A 15,143-nucleotide genomic window follows, 5' to 3' on the forward strand; every position below is an offset into this window, starting at 1 on the left:
AAAAAAGTATAGAACTGAGAGGAAGGAAAGAAGCAAGCAGAGGCCAAGTTTTTATGACTATATAAGTAAAATAGCTGTGAAAATAAACTCTTCAGGCACTTTTTCTTTGTATTGTGTTTGCATACAATTATCTTTATGAGGGAAAGAAGTTGCATAAAAACAGGTAAGATGTAAGAATAATCCCAATACCATCCATCTTCAATTATCCATCCTAATAAAATGGATTAAAACATATTGATAATGTAAATAGTGGAAATTCAGATTTTAAATGAGAACACATACATATACACTCATATTCCTTAGGACAGCTGTTGGTCATTGTCTGTGCTGGATTGGCTGACGACCCCCATAATGAATTCTGGACACTCAAGTTCCTCACGTGAAGTGTTGTACTGTATTATCTACACATATTCTCCCACATTTAAAATCATCTCCAGATTACTTACAAAACTAGCAAAATGTAAATGGTATGTAAATAATTGCATTTTTTAAAGGAACGACAAGAAAAATGTTTGCACATGTTCATACAGATACTATGATTTTCCAGGTATATTCTCCATGGATGTGGGGCCACAGATGGGGAGGAATGACTGCTCTTAATATTAGGCAAGGTCCGACCTTTAGATTATGTCTGTGTCCAACTTCCTATTGAGTCAACTCTACTAGTTACATTCGACCCACTTATAGCAGGTGACCACCATGGGATGGTCTGAAAAACAGATTTAAAAACACTAAAGTAACATTTGTCAAGTTCTTTACATCTCATAAAGCGCTTCCACACACGTGCTCTGAAGGCATTGAAGAATTGCCTATACAACATACACAATGTGCAAGCTCTGCGGTAACTAAGAGAAGATTTAGAATTAGTTTTTTTTAAACTATCAAATTAGAAGTGGTTCTAGTATTCATTCTATTAAGCACCTTGTTAGATCAGATGTCTGTTGTCTATATCATCTAATAATAAAGGAAAATTTAACTGAGCCAGGTGTGTACAGACGTAGGCATGTCAAAGGGGGCTCAAAACAAAATCTTCAAGGCTGTCTTTCTTGGTGGGTAGGTGGAGATAGAGGAGTCAGGCCTGTCCTGTTGGACAGTCCCTTTAGCATTCACATATATGTTTGAACTTGACTGAGACCACAAGTCTCAAAACCAGAAAGGGGGAGATGTGTGCAAAGGGACTGTTTGATGCCATTGCTCTGGAAAGTCAGGTTGGAATACCCTGCAGAAGGCAGAGAAAGCGAGGGCACGTGCCAGGTGAAGGGGCAAGTTAGTAGGCCCCAGGTAGCCAGGGAGAGCTGTTCACAGAGGAGAGTAATAAGGTCACGATTTCTCTGGAGTTTTATGACACAGAAAGACTTCACTTTCCTCATTCACCTCTGCATCCCCAACACCCGGAGTGGCAGGCACCGGGAGGAAGGAGCTCCCCAGTGGATTCAGTGCCCCCAGGAGAGCCGTGGCCCTGTGGGTAGCAGCAGGCTGGCGGGCTAGGTGGGGCCAGAGATGAAGCCCGTGAACGGGTAAGTTCCACGACTTGTAGGATGATTAGCTTCTGGCTTGATGTAGGTTCTTGCGAAATTTGGGGAGGCATTTGACAATGGGCACAAGGGCACTTACAAACACTCCTGTCATCCCATTTCCTAATTGCATTTGTGGGTCTCTACCCTAAATCAACAACCGAAGCGAGGGAGGGCTCTGTGCGTAAAGACGCTAACCACAGTGCTGCGTTCGTGGAAAAGGGGCCACCCCGCCTGGGAAACGGGGAACGGGCCTGGTACTCAGTCAAAGGCAACGTCCTAGGACAAGTGACACCTCCGGTGCTAAAACGCGCCCAGTGAACACAGTAGGTCTGCAGTCCCGGGGGCGAGGGCACCCCGGCTGGACGTCCGCCCGCCTCCCTCGGGGTCGTGCAGGGCGTCCTGCGGCCCAGGCCGGGAAGCGGCGGCGGAGGAGGCGCCGCCTGGCTCGGCTTGGCCTGGGTAGGGCGGCGGGCCACCTCCAGGCCCCGGCGGGCGCGCGCCGACCGCGACACCTGCTCGGCCGCCCAGGCTCCCGGCGGGACGCGCGGCGGAGGGGTCACGTGACCCGAGCGCGGCCGCGCGCCTTTCCGACAGCCGGGCGGGCGGAGCCGAAAACCAGACGCACGTCGCGGGCGCGGTGGGCCGGGCGGGGCGCGGCGGGGCGGGCCTGCGCGTCCGGGCGACGCCTTCCGCCCAGTTGGTTTCGCGGTTGCTGGGCGCCGCGGCCGGCGTGCGCGGGCGGGCGGAGCGCGCGGGGCCATGGCGACCTTTGTGAGCGAGCTGGAGGCGGCCAAGAAGAACCTGAGCGAGGCGCTGGGGGACAACGTCAAGCAGTAAGCGCTGCGGCTGCCTCCCGGCCGCGGCGCCGCCCGCCGAGGCCTGCGCCGGACGGGCCGGCGTCCCGGGCTCGGAGGGCCTCCGCGCGGGTCCCGGGGCTGCGGAGCGTCGGCCCTGGCGGCGGCCTGGGGCGGGCCCCGGGGGTCGTCCTGGAAGAGGCGGCCGGGGCGGGCTCTGGGGGGCGTCGCGGAGAAGGCGTCCTGGGGCGGGCTCCGGGGGGCGTCCTGAAGGGCTGAGGGGCGTCTTGGAGGAGGCGGCCCCGGAGGGCTGGGGTCGTCCTGGACGGCTGCGGGGCGTCGTGGAGGAGGCGGCCGGGGCGGGCCCCGGGGGTCGTCCTGGAAGAGGTGGCCGGGGCGGGCTCTGGGGGGCGTCGCGGAGGAGGCGTCCTGGGGCGGACTCCGGGGGGGGGCGTCCTGGAGGGCTGGGGGGCGTCCTGGAGGAGGCGGCCCCAGAGGGCTGGGGGGCGTCCCGGAGGAGGCGTCCTGCTCCCCAGCACCGCCCCCTCCTCACCGCCTTACCTGCTCTGTGTGGCGAAGTTCCGTGGCTTGGTGCCGTCTGTGATTTTCCGAGGTTCCTTCGTGTGTGAATTTGGGGTGGCAGTTGATTTTGGTTTTCATCTAGAGAAACGACCCAAACTTTGACAAAGATAGAATTCTCTCAAGTGTGTCCTAAGCGCTTGGTGACTTCCCCCAATACAGTGTTCTCCTTAATGTTTTAATATTCGCGTTTGTGGTCCATCTAGTCTTTGCTCATTTAATGAACAGACTTTAATGATTTTAGTAGGGATCCCGCCTTGAGCCTCGCCAGTTACGTGGCTTTTGGTTTGGTAATATGATAAGGGGTACGTTTTTTAGTGCCGACTTCACTGTTTTGTCTAGAATGCTTACAAATATTTGAAAGTGTTGATTTTACCCGGCACCAACTCGGAAGGACCCAGACTCGGAAGGACCCGGCAGGACCGTGTGAGGGACTTCAGCCCTGAGTGGATGCAGGTGCCCTCCATTGTCCCCCCAGGAGCCCAGCAGCGTTTGGAAGTTGGCGCCCCTGTTCTGTGCTGAGGGCCAAGGTGTGGGTGCGGTGCCATCAGGCATGGGTGCTGAAGCGGGATCTGGTGATCCTGCAGTGGCATTTGTGTTTCAAGCCCCCACCCCACAGTTGCAAGGATTGGACTCTGGGTGCGCTGCCCCTGAGCACATCCCCAGCCGCCTTAGAAGAACCTTATTTTGGAGAAGGTCTCAGGGACGTGCTTCAGCTTGTGCTCTCCCTGCCTCAGCGCCAGTGCGGGTGGCCCAGTGCGGGTGGCCCAGTGCGGGTGGCCGTGGGGCCTCTGGTGGCCAGGTTCCCTCCAGGGTCGTTGGCTTTGCTGTGTGCAGCTGCTGTTGGAATGTGATCCTGGGTATGGGTAAAACAAGGTGCACGACGCTGAGAGGAGCCGCGCTGTTCACCCAGGGGTCTGCGGGTCGTCCGCACCTGGTGGAGTCAGACTGTGGCCCTTTCCAGAGGGAGGTGGACTTCACTAGCAGACGCAGCTTGCGTAGTAATGGTGGAGTTCATGTTCCCATAGATGCCGAGTCTTGGGGGCCCTTGGCCGCAGCTGCTCACGGCCTGCCTGTGTCTGTGAGCCCTGCCACCTCACCCTTGCCTTGAGGACAGTGACTGGCTCCCTTCTGAGTGTGATGGAGCTGCCATCCCTGTTGCACAGGGTGGGCCTGGGGAGCAGCTCTTGGGTTCTGAGTGGCGCTGGCTGTGGGGCTGGGAGGTCGGCCCTGGAGAAGACAGCCCTGTGTTGGCACCGCTGCCTGGGAGAGCCGCGTCTTGGTCCTGGAAAGCTGGCGCGCTCCTCAAGGGCTGCATGGCCGTCTTGTTGAAGGCAGTCAGGGCTTCCGCACTGTGAGGCTCTCCCGTCCGTCCGTCTCCTGTTAGAACCGCGTGAGACAGGACCTCTGGTTTTCTGCAGAGCTTTATTGTACTCACTTCTTTATTGTTCCTGTCCTTCAAGAAAAACATGAATGTGTTCACCCTTGTGAAGTTGCTAGTGACCTGCTGAGCGGGGTTATCAGTGAAAGGTGTCAGGTAGAGCTGAATGTGTTCTGCTGTTGAAATAGGCTCGAAAGTGGCAGTGTTATAGGTTATGTGTCACTTTAAGACTGTAAAGTTTCTGGGTTTCCTGCTAAAAAGAATGCGCAGGACCGGGCAAGGCCTGGGGTGGGTCCTGCCTGCACGTTGACCCCCAGGGCGCTGAGCCTCACTTGGGAAGCCTCTCTTTTCCTGAACTCAGATGAGCTCTAGAAAGTAGGTGAGCTTGAGTTGAAAGTGGTAAGGCATTTACTGAGCCATTTTTAAAATCCTGTCCCATGAATAAGAAGCCCCCAAACAAGTGTGGCGTGGGAGACTGGAGTCCCTCCTGGTGCTGAGGAGCAAAAGGTGGAGTCGTCTCCTCCTGGGGTTGGGTCTGGCTTCCTTACCTCTAGGAACCTTTCGGGGTGAAGTTGAGAAACCCGGTTCTCAAGCCAGGCAGATGAAAAGGCAGGGCACTGCCCCCAGTAGGTGCCAACAGCCACCCGCTCCCGCCCAGGACCTGTGGATTTCTGTAAACCGTGGGTGGATGTGGGCTCTGGGCAGAGGTCCTGAGAGTGGAGTCAGTTCTGAGACCCTGGCCGTCCCTGTGGAAGAGACCATTTCCTGCTTGGTGCTCGCTGGTTTCCAGGGGGCTGAACAAGAGAAGCTTGACTCCTCACAGTATGGAGGCTGCAGGCCCAGGGGAGGACACCCATCCGCTGTCCCGTCTGGAGGCTTATCACATTGGATTTGGGCCCCACAGTGGTCCCCCTTAAATCCCTGCTGCTTTACAGGCCCTGTCTCCAAGTGGTCACTCTTTGGGGTGTGGGGTTGGGGCTTCCATGTGTGGATTTTGAGGGGACAGTCAAGCCAGCAGTGCCAGGGAGTGCGGAGTTTCTCCCCCGGGAGTTGGCGCAGGCGAGGTGGACCTGGGAGGGCAGCGTGGGTTCTTACTGCCGATTCTCCTCTGCAGATACTGGGCTAACTTGAAGCTGTGGTTCAAGCAGAAGATTAGCAAGGAGGAGTTTGACCTGGAGGCCCACCGGCTGCTCACACAGGACAATGGTACAGTGATAATACGGGGTTATTTTGCTGTTTGGATGTCTTCCCAGGTTTGCAATAAATTAAGGACTTTTCACTTTTTGAAAAAGAAAATTTTGGTCTTAATAGCATGTGAAACCATCTTAAAATGTGGTGCTTCAAGTGCAGGGTGGTGGGGGATCTTGGACCCCAGAGCAGGCTGCGCATGGAGCCCTGTGCGTGGGCACTGGGGTTTGACCTGCTGGCCTTCCCTTGCAGTGCATTCTCACAACGATTTCCTCCTGGCCATCCTCACGCGCTGCCAGATTTTGGTTTCCACACCAGGTAAGGAGTGGCAGTGCTCCAGTATGTGCCCAGGAGCCCTGGGTTTCCACCACCTCTAAGCCACGTCCGCGTTTGCAAGTGAAATGTTCTTTGAGCTGCTCTGGAGAAATTTTTCTCACATAGGTGCAAATTCTTATCTAGAAACTTTTTTCCTGCACTCATTGGTAACTGCTGGTCTTGCCCTCAGTGGTCAGCCGCGGTTCAGATTGCATAAGGAAGTGAGCAGGCCGGAGAGGCCGGAGAGGTCGGGTGGGGGACAGGTAATAACATGTGAAATCGTGGGGTGGGGTGACTGTGAGCACTAGGGAGCTGGGCTCCACCTGCAGGCTGGGGTGCTTGCTGCTCCTGGAGGGTGGGGCTGGGGTGCCTGTTGGCTCCTCACTTCGAGAGCCGCGGGTGGGGGCTGGTGAGAGTCAGCCTGCAGGGTTGTGTTCAAGACACTGACCCCTGAGATGGCGATGGCCGACTGTTGTAATATACCTCTTTGGGCTATCTTGTTCAGTGAGGCAAAGCTCCCCTCGTGACTGAGGTTGTCCTAGAAGGCGCCTCCTGACTGTGTCGATGAGGTTGGTTTATCTTTCAGCATCTCGGTGGCATGCTGTCTCAGAAGCCTGTGTCTTACCAAGAAGGGCTGGTATTTGTGTTGTCCCCCTTCAGGTTGTGTTCCTTGGAGGGTAAAGAGTCCCCAGGCTGTCTCCAGCTGACGCCTGCCCTTCCCAAGCGCTGCACAGAAGCTTCGAAGGGTCCTTGTCCCCCCCCACAGCCCCCTTGCCAGCTGCGTGTCTGATTCCTCACCCTCAGGGGCAGAAGAGGGCTTTAGCCAGACGTTTTACATCCAAAGTGGATGAGATCGTTTATCTACTTTGTTGCTCATCATTTGGTTGAGCTGAAAAGGCAGCACTGTGAGGACTGGTGGCACTTTCTAGGTGGGTCTGTTGTGAAGTGCCGCCACCACAGGTCGGGGGCCTGCTGAGAGGGGAGAGCCCTGGTTGGTAGAGCCCATGGGGTCAGGCTGGTGTGCTGCCAGCCTCCATCACATGAGCAAGGACTTGCAGGTCCTCAACTTCCACATCCACGTCTAGGTGTGCCCTGGGAGTTCACGGGAGAGCCAGGGGAGAACAGGAAGAAGGTGCCGAACAAACATAAGTGGTGTCAGTGTAGGAGCCGGCTTCAATTAACTAAATCTAATTAGTTAAAAACTTGACATTTTTGAATGTGTGTAACTGGTTATTTTAAAATAAGAAGCTTCCTCTTTGGACCGAAGAGTGTATGTCGCTTGCACGCTCAGTATTGATTCCTTTAAGACGAAGGGATGCTTGCCAGCAGTAGAGACGTCTCAGTGGGGATGGTGCAGTGCTGTGCACCTGCCCAGCGGCTGTGGCCGACTTCTGCTTTTCTGAGGCAGGCAGGAGCAGTGACTGAGCCGTCATGTGTTGGTGGCTGCAGCCTGAGGACACTGCGCCTGTCCTGGTCAGTGTCACAGCACGACGCAGGGTAGTGAGGCTGCTCTTACAGATGAGGGACAGCTTCAGAGAAGAGAAAACAGAACAGAAGCCCAAGACTTGGCTGAGGTGCTGTCCCGCCTGCCAAATGGAGGTGCTGATCAAAACCAGGATCTATGCTGGAGAAGCCCCCAGCCAGGGCCACGCTGCGCGTGCTTCATCCTCAGCCCGAGCTTGTCCGCGAGTTGCAGGTCCAGCCTGCGCCTTCTCCACCTGTCCAGCACTTGCCCTGGCCAGTCTACCTTCTCTCACCAGGAGAAGCTGACCTCATCATATTAGACCTGGGTGTGCGAAGGGCAATGGACAGGAGGGCCTGACTTCCCAAGAGTCCTCTTTTAACGAGGAACCTGGATACGTTTTCCCCCAAAAGTTATAAAAACTCCTTTTTTCCAAAAAAGAGCATTTACTGGATCATGGGTGGTTTTTTTTTTTTTTTTTCAAATTCTGGAGGCATTTTTTCGGGTGCACTCTGAGGAGCTCCTGCTGCTTGTGTTTGCATTGAGCTCTGTTCACTTGTAGGCTTCAGTGGCACAGAAGGTGCTGGGGGCTGCCCCCCGCCTGCCCAGCCTGCTGGCCTCCTGCTTGCCCCTCACGGGGGTTTGCCCGGGCCGGCCACAGTCTGACGGCATGCCTTTTCTCCCTTCGCCCTGTTGCTTGGGGTGTCCCCAACCCTTATCTGCTGTCTTTCTGTCAAGTTCCTTTTTTTTTTTTTTTTTTTTTAAATTCCTGTGGATGAACCCATACCTTTATTTATTTATTTTTATGTGTGTTGAGGATGGAACCCAGGGCCTTGCACTGCCAGGCGAGTGAGTGCTCTACTGCTGAGCCCCAACCGCAGCCCCTCCAGTTCCTTCTTTGATTCAGCATTTTTTACGGCGTTCTCCTCCTCTTTGGACGCGGGTCTCAGCCTCTGCCAGTGCCAGCTCTGTAGGACCTCTGTTTGCTTGGGTAGCTTGGTCGACTTATGGTGTCCAGTGACTTGGATGTGATTTGTCCCCCAAGGGCTCACTGTTAGTGGTGCTCAGTGGAGGTGTGCCTAAGGTGGCACCCTTAGGACATGGGGCCTGGCCAGAGGTCCTCAGTGGTTGAGGGAGTGGCCTCAGAAGAGCAGAAGGGAGCTAACAGGACTCCTGAGTTCTTGAGTGCTGTGGTGCTCTGGCTTCCTGTGGTGCCACGTGACCTCCCTCTTGCATGTGCTCCTGCCCTTGGCCATGAGCTTCTCTTAAGAGCTGAGCTGACACTGGAACCTTGCCCTGGGGACTCCAGAACTGTGGGCCAAATAAACCTTTTTCTTTGTAAAGCAGTTTGCCTTAGAGATTTTATTATAGTGATGAAAAATGGACTAATACAGTGTATTACCAAGCAGGGTCCAGCATCTGGTGATTTGCTGTCCTCTTCATTATAAGAATATAGAGTGTGATTGTCAGGAGACTACTTTGGAGAAAGCTGGTGGGAGTTCCCCAAACCAGTGTACAGAGAGCTTTGTGCTGGGGCCAAACATCTGCAGCAGCCACGGTAGCCAGTCCTGGAAGTTTTGTTCGGTGTGACTGGAGCAGCCCTCTGTCCCTCCTTCCTCCTACCACCCGCCCTGCCGTGCCCTGGGCCTGGGAGTGAGGGGGCCCCCTCACTTGGTTTGGGATGTTGCCTCCATGGTCTTGAGATGGTCAGTTTTTGAATGAGCGGCTAAACATTTGTTCTGGGCTGTCCTGGGTGCAGGCCTTGGTTAGTTGGTGTCCTTGCCTCCTATGTCCACTGGCCCTGTCCTCCCCTTGCCTGGCACAGTGCCGTGTCCTCGGCCACTGCCTCCTCCCTGCTGGCTGCTCGCTCTTGCTGCCCCTGCTGGGTTCCACCGCTCCTGGCAGGAGAGGAGATGTGTGCTCATGCTGGGCTCACGGGGCTGGAGGTCTGTCCTGCCTTTACAGTAATGCCCCAAGGGATGAAAGCCCAGTAAACACTAACTAAAGCAGAAAAATCACATTTGTCTTCCTAAAATATTTTTGGTTACGGCTAGAAAAAAATGTGATTTGAAGTGTCTATAATTTTGTTCAGAAAAGTAGAAAGAGAAGATCCAAATTTGAGCATTCATTCCTTATTTTCATTACGTGAGCTTCCATGCTTTAAAATTCCAAATGAAAACAGACTCAGCAGCAGGCATCGTCATCGCTTTCACTTACGATTGCTGTTTTCTGTCTCACAGAGGGTGCTGGATCTTTGCCCTGGACGGGGGGATCTGCGGCCAAGCCTGGAAAGCCCAAGGGCAAGAAAAAGCTCTCTTCTGTTCGCCAGAAGTTTGACGTAGGTCTTCCCTCACAGTGACGGCTGGTCATGACTCGAGTGGCAGTGTGGTGACCTGGCTTCATTTGAAATGAACACTAAAGAACTGGTGGGAGGGCTGAAGAAAGGATGTGATTTAGGGAGGAAAGGGTCTCAAGACTGTGGTCTGTCGACAGCTCTTTCTGTAACTTCTCCAGTGTTAATATGTTCTCACTCATACCCAAGGGTTTCCCGGGGTGGAGCGGGCCCGCTGGTTTCTCAGGTTGAGGGCGTCCCGGATGGGGCTTAGCAGCCTGGAGGCCCTGCATGCACCTGCAGTGCCTGCCTGGTCTCAGCCTCTTTGCTTATAACATTTGTAACTGTTTGAGAATATTTGGAAAAACCTGTATATTTCAAAAAGTTTATCTCTAGGGGAAGAAGTTTTTGATAATATCCCCCTTTGAGGTTGGCCTGGGAAGTAATCGTTTTGTTGACTAATATCACCAAACATTTATTTCTTCCCCCTTGTCTCAGTAACAGTATGCACTCTGGAGGGCCTCGGCATCTCCAGAGGCACACGGGGTTTACATAGGCCCATTCAACGTGGAGTGCAGTTTTATACTTAGAAAAAGGAAGATTGACAGTGGTCATTTTTATAATAGAGGCTTGGAGCAGGAACACTGCCTTCAGTGCAGGATCTGGGCGTTAGCCAGAGCTTCCAGGAGCCTGTCTCCCAGTGATGGTGGACAGTCCTGAGGAAGGCTGAGTGGTATGAACGAAGGGAGATTGAGAACATCGACTCAGATAGTGTGGCGAGGGCCGAGGCTCTGGGTTGAGAATTGTAAGTAGAAAGTAACAGTCGAGAGGTGGCACTGTCTATGGCGTCTTCAGGGTGCTTGTTACGCATCTGTCATTGGCCAGCGAGGTGGAAGGCCAAATGGCGGTGCTGACAGTGCCTTCAGAACTGCCAGTTAAAGTTCTCTGCTCTTTGAACATAACGTCGTGTCCTGTTCTGCTCCTGAGTTGTGAGCTTTAGCACAGGACCATAGAGCATGTGGCCACCATGGTCCTTGCTGAACAGAAGGAACTCTGTGTGGCCAGTGTCCCTGAGCTCACGTCTCCATTGTCCAGTGTGATGGGCACGAGAGTGTGATTATTTGTGAGTTACTGTTTTCTTTGCCACTGTCACGTTTTGGTGGCATTCATTTGAAGGGTCTCGAGTCTAAGACATGGCTTCCTCTTGTCTGTCTGCTGCTGTGGTGACGAGTGGCCCTGCAACGTTCTGTCACTCTCAGCATAGATTCCAGCCCCAGAACCCCCTCTCCGGAGCACAGCAGTTCGTGGCAAAGGATCCCCAGGATGATGACGACTTGAAACTCTGCTCCCACACGATGATGCTTCCCACGCGTGGCCAGCTCGAGGGGAGGATGATTGTGACAGCCTACGAGCATGGGCTGGACAACGTGGCCGAGGACGCCGTCTCAGCCGTGGTCTATGCGGTGGAGGTTGGTGTGCTGCCGGCAGAGGGGCTGCGAGTTGAGCGTGAGGCGCTCTTGTGTGTGGCAAGTGATGCTATCGCAGAAGAGCCGGGCGCCACCTTGGTGTCAGAGAGCCATCTCTGTCACACGTCACAGTTCAGAGAACTGCGCCATTGATGGACGGGCTCTTGGGAAGGTCGAGTAGGGCCTAACACTTCTGATCTGATGTGCAGCGGTGAGGGAGTGGTGTCAAGGACGGAGTGAGGCTGAGGGTCCTGGGGTCCGCCTCTGCGTGTGTAGAGTGCTGGGCGTAGCGTCGGAGTAGCAGAGGTGGCTCGCATGCTAGCCCATGCGTCCATGTACTTATCTAGCTGCTTGACAATTACACATTGTACTGTGACCTGGAGGTGCTCAGGGAGCACTGGGTAATTCCTTTCAATTCCTGGGGCCCCATTTTCCTCCTCTGTACATCAAAGATAACCATAGCTGTCTCATGAAGGTATAGACAGTCATGGGTTCTCTGTGAACCCCGTGTTAAATCGCAGTTATGACTTGATAGAAGATGGTCCTCTTGGTGTAAGTGAAACACCCTCCCAGGTTCCGGCTCACCTGTTAGTGACCATAGGCTGGCATAGTTCTACATCTATTTTCATAGACATTCTGCAACCTTTCCTTATATACTTGGCTCTCACAGAAGAAATTAAATACATAGTTTTAGAAAGGCAAAAAGAAATTAAATAGACATTGTTTGTGTCTACTTCTCTGAGAGATCCTGTGTTTGTTTGTGTGGCTTTTGAGAACACAGGCTCTTTTCACGTAAGGAATGTATAACCAGTAAATATCAGATCTTGAAACTTTTCCTCCCATGTTAAACCAAGTCTCCAGGTAGCTTGCCTTTCTTTAAAAATAAATTATCTATTGAAAATCATTTTTGAGAGAAATGAGCCAATTTAGAGACATGAAAACAAATTCATTGTAGGGCAAGACCATTTTTAAAGGGAGCCGGGTGAAAATGCGTGTGCCCTCCTCCCCGTGCCCCTTCTCTTTAGAGCGGCTGCTGGCTCTTGGCTGACCACTCACGTGGTTCTGGCTTGTGCCAGCCAGTCCCACGCCTCTGCGGATGGTCAGTGGAAGCCGTGGTCTGCTCTGAGGTGGTGGTGCTCTCCCTCTGCTTTCCAGAGCCACCTCAAAGACATACTGACGTCAGTTGTGTCCAGAAGGAAAGCGCACCGGCTGCGAGATGGCCACTTTAAGTATGCCTTCGGGAGCAACGTGACCCCACAGCCATACCTGAAGAACAGTGTGGTGGCCTACAATAGCCTAATCGAAGGGTAAGTGCTTTTTTGCGATTCTCCCTCTGCCCGGCTTGTTGGTGGCAGACCTCTCGTCAGGTCATTGGTCACTGGGTTCCTGTAGTGTAGCAGGAGTTCCGCCCACTCTTTGGTTCTGTTCTCTTCAGTCTTAGCCTCGCGGGCCATCTAGCGAATTACTGTCATTTTTATCAGTTCCAGGGTCGGGCTGCTGCCTGGGGTCTCTCTCTGCTGTGCGGCGGAGTGTGGCTCCCTCGGGCAGCACCCGTCTGCGGGCAGTGGCCCTGGGCCACAAGTGCCGGTTCTGGTCTGATCTCATTCTGCCATGTGTTTGGGATTTTCACTGAAGTCCTGCTTCTCTTGACGAAAACAAAAAGTGGCTCCTCATGGTGGGGGTGCTGGCCAGGGCGTGAAGGCTGCTCTTGCTGGATGCTGCCCGCTGTCCTGGCGTTCCGAGGAACCGAGCTCCTTCTCCAGCTCCTCTGACGAACACATCCCACCCGGCTTCTCCGCGCACTGTCTGGGCAGTTTTGGAAACGAGCTGCCCCTTGCTGGCCAGTGTCCCCTTCCTGCGGCTGCTGCTCCTTGCCTGCAGTGCTGGCCTTCTCCCCGTCAGCTTCCAGTGACTTGTGGTCTCTTTCTTTTTCAACTGGAAGCTCCTCAGGCAGGAGACAATCTGGCTCAGCCCCCGAGCTAACTCAGTATGAGTGTGCTTGTGTCCAGCCTGACGTGGGCACTAATGGGTTTCTGTGGAGTTAAAGGCAGCTGTAGGGAGCCGTGGCCTGGCCAGCCCATCTGTCCATCTGCGGGTTGTCTGTGGGAGATGCTGGGAGTGTTTCTGCCATGTCTTTCAGCCCTCCGGCTGTGTCCACTCCCTGTGCGGGTCAGAACCCAGCTGCCCACCTGCCCCCGGACGCTGCTGAGCAGCAGGCCGCACTCCTGCTGGCCTGCTCTGGGGAAGCGCTGCCTGCGCCTTTGCCTCCAGTGAACATGTACGACCTCCTTGAGGCTCTGCAGGTAACTCTCGGCTCCTCGGGTCCGACAGGCTGGCGGCTTTTCAAGTCTGTGGAGTCGTGCGCTGGCTTGTTTCTACTTCTTCGTTCTGTTTTTCACTTTTTGTTTATTATTAAAGCCATTAATACTAGTCTCATTTTTAAAATCCTAAGCCCAGGTGTCTTTCCTGATTTACCTCCCTCATCCTTGACCTCTCCAAAAAAAGGAATCGGCGTGCTTGCCGCTTATTCAGAACTCGGCAGTGCCTCGTTCCTTCTTGTCTGGCTTGGGATGCATTAGGCTCTCGTTCAAGTTCTGGGTTGTGTTCTGTCCGTGTGGTGTTGACGCAAACCCATTCTCTATGTTGGAAAAGCAAGCCTGCTGAAGAATAACTGGAGATTGCTGATGTTTGAACCCCAGGTACACCGGGAAGTCATCCCGACACACACCGTGTATGCCCTCAACATCGAGAGGATCATCATGAGGCTCTGGCACCCGAATCACGAGGAGCTGCAGCAAGACCAAGTCCACCGCCAGCGCCTGGCGGCCAAGGAGGGGCTTCTGCTCTGCTAAGTGGGATTGGAGGGTGTGGGGTCCTCACGGGTCATTGCTTGCTGAAGAGGGCATGTTTGGGGTCTGCATTTCGAGGCTGAAATGTAGAGTGTACATATAACCTTTCCTATGGAAATGGACAGTGAGTGTGTTTTCTGTTGCTGCTGCAAGGCCATTCGTGTAAGTACAGGCCACCCTGTCTGCGTGTTCCCAGTTACCGCAGCAGGTGTGATGCAGTGCTGTGCCTGAGAGGGGACGCCTGTCTGAGGCCCTGTGTAAGACGGACCATCCTAGAGTGAAGGTGCCGTTGCAGCCTGTCCCCTCGACTGGCAGGACGTTCTTGTGTTCTGTGTCTGGCCAGGTAAAACTTCTACACTCTTGCTTTTTGTTGGTATAACCTATCCAGTGTTGAAACTCGGACACCTCCTTTAGTGACGGGTTTAGTTTTTAACACCTTGAGGTAGCCTCCAAGCCATCCACCCGCTTCAGCTCCACAGAAAACGTGATTTGCAGATGCTGTGCTGTTGGACAAAATTAAGCCCAGCCAACCCACCCTCCTGGAACACAGTCTGCTTTAGAAGACGTCTTCCTGCGGCTCCAGTTTGTTTAGTGTTGAAGTGCCCAGGGATGATTGGCAGGTGCTTCTGTTAATCATCCTTAAAAGATGTCTTGCTATAGATAATCTGTATAGTGTTAATATGACCAGTGGTGACTGAAGGCACATCTACTAATTATTCCTATAGAACATGTTTTAAGAAATCTTACAAATTGGATTTATGGTTGGTAATTCTATTTGTAGGAAATATCTGTTTCTACCCTTTTAAGTGCTAAATTGAAAATAATCTACTTTGACAGTGTTACTGAAAAACCAGTTTTGTTTTCTAGAGATACATATGCTTTTTACTCAATAGTGTTGATGGACAAATTAGACTGTAGGTGGGTTTGTATAGGACTGAGGAATGGATGTATGTGTATGTGTATATAGTTCATACGTCTGAAGCTCTGTATTTGATTTTGTACTTTAAGCCTGACAAATGTTTTGGCAGAAAACCTTTTTGTTGTTTATTAAAGTAAATACATAAGGAAAAATATCATACAGAAATAGTAAAGCCCTGCTTTGTGAGATCTTGGCAGAGACTTTTCAGAGTGTACTAGATGAGAAAGACTGAAGGGTAGGCTCCCGTTAAGCTCTACCATTTCTCTCTTTTGTGATGTTTTTAACACCAAAGAGAAAAAGCAGCTTAGTTTCAGCTTTTGCATAAGCCATTTGGAGTATTC

General features: G+C 53.1%; 1 protein-coding gene across 1 annotated transcript; it reads left to right on the top strand.

Annotated features, from left to right (window-relative positions):
- Positions 1 to 2,202: 2,202 nt before the first annotated feature.
- Tada1 (transcriptional adaptor 1) lies at positions 2,203 to 14,959 on the top strand. Its single transcript, XM_076832333.2, has 8 exons — positions 2,203 to 2,350; positions 5,386 to 5,477; positions 5,712 to 5,777; positions 9,477 to 9,574; positions 10,828 to 11,037; positions 12,190 to 12,341; positions 13,175 to 13,337; positions 13,734 to 14,959. Exons 1-8 carry the CDS (start codon positions 2,277 to 2,279, stop codon positions 13,884 to 13,886), a joined length of 1,008 nt encoding a protein of 335 aa, XP_076688448.1. The 5' UTR covers positions 2,203 to 2,276; the 3' UTR covers positions 13,887 to 14,959.
- Positions 14,960 to 15,143: the final 184 nt, after the last annotated feature.

Source organism: Callospermophilus lateralis, chromosome 13 (genome assembly GCF_048772815.1).
Source record: "Callospermophilus lateralis isolate mCalLat2 chromosome 13, mCalLat2.hap1, whole genome shotgun sequence".
In the NCBI taxonomy this organism is placed as follows: Eukaryota; Metazoa; Chordata; class Mammalia; order Rodentia; family Sciuridae; genus Callospermophilus; species Callospermophilus lateralis.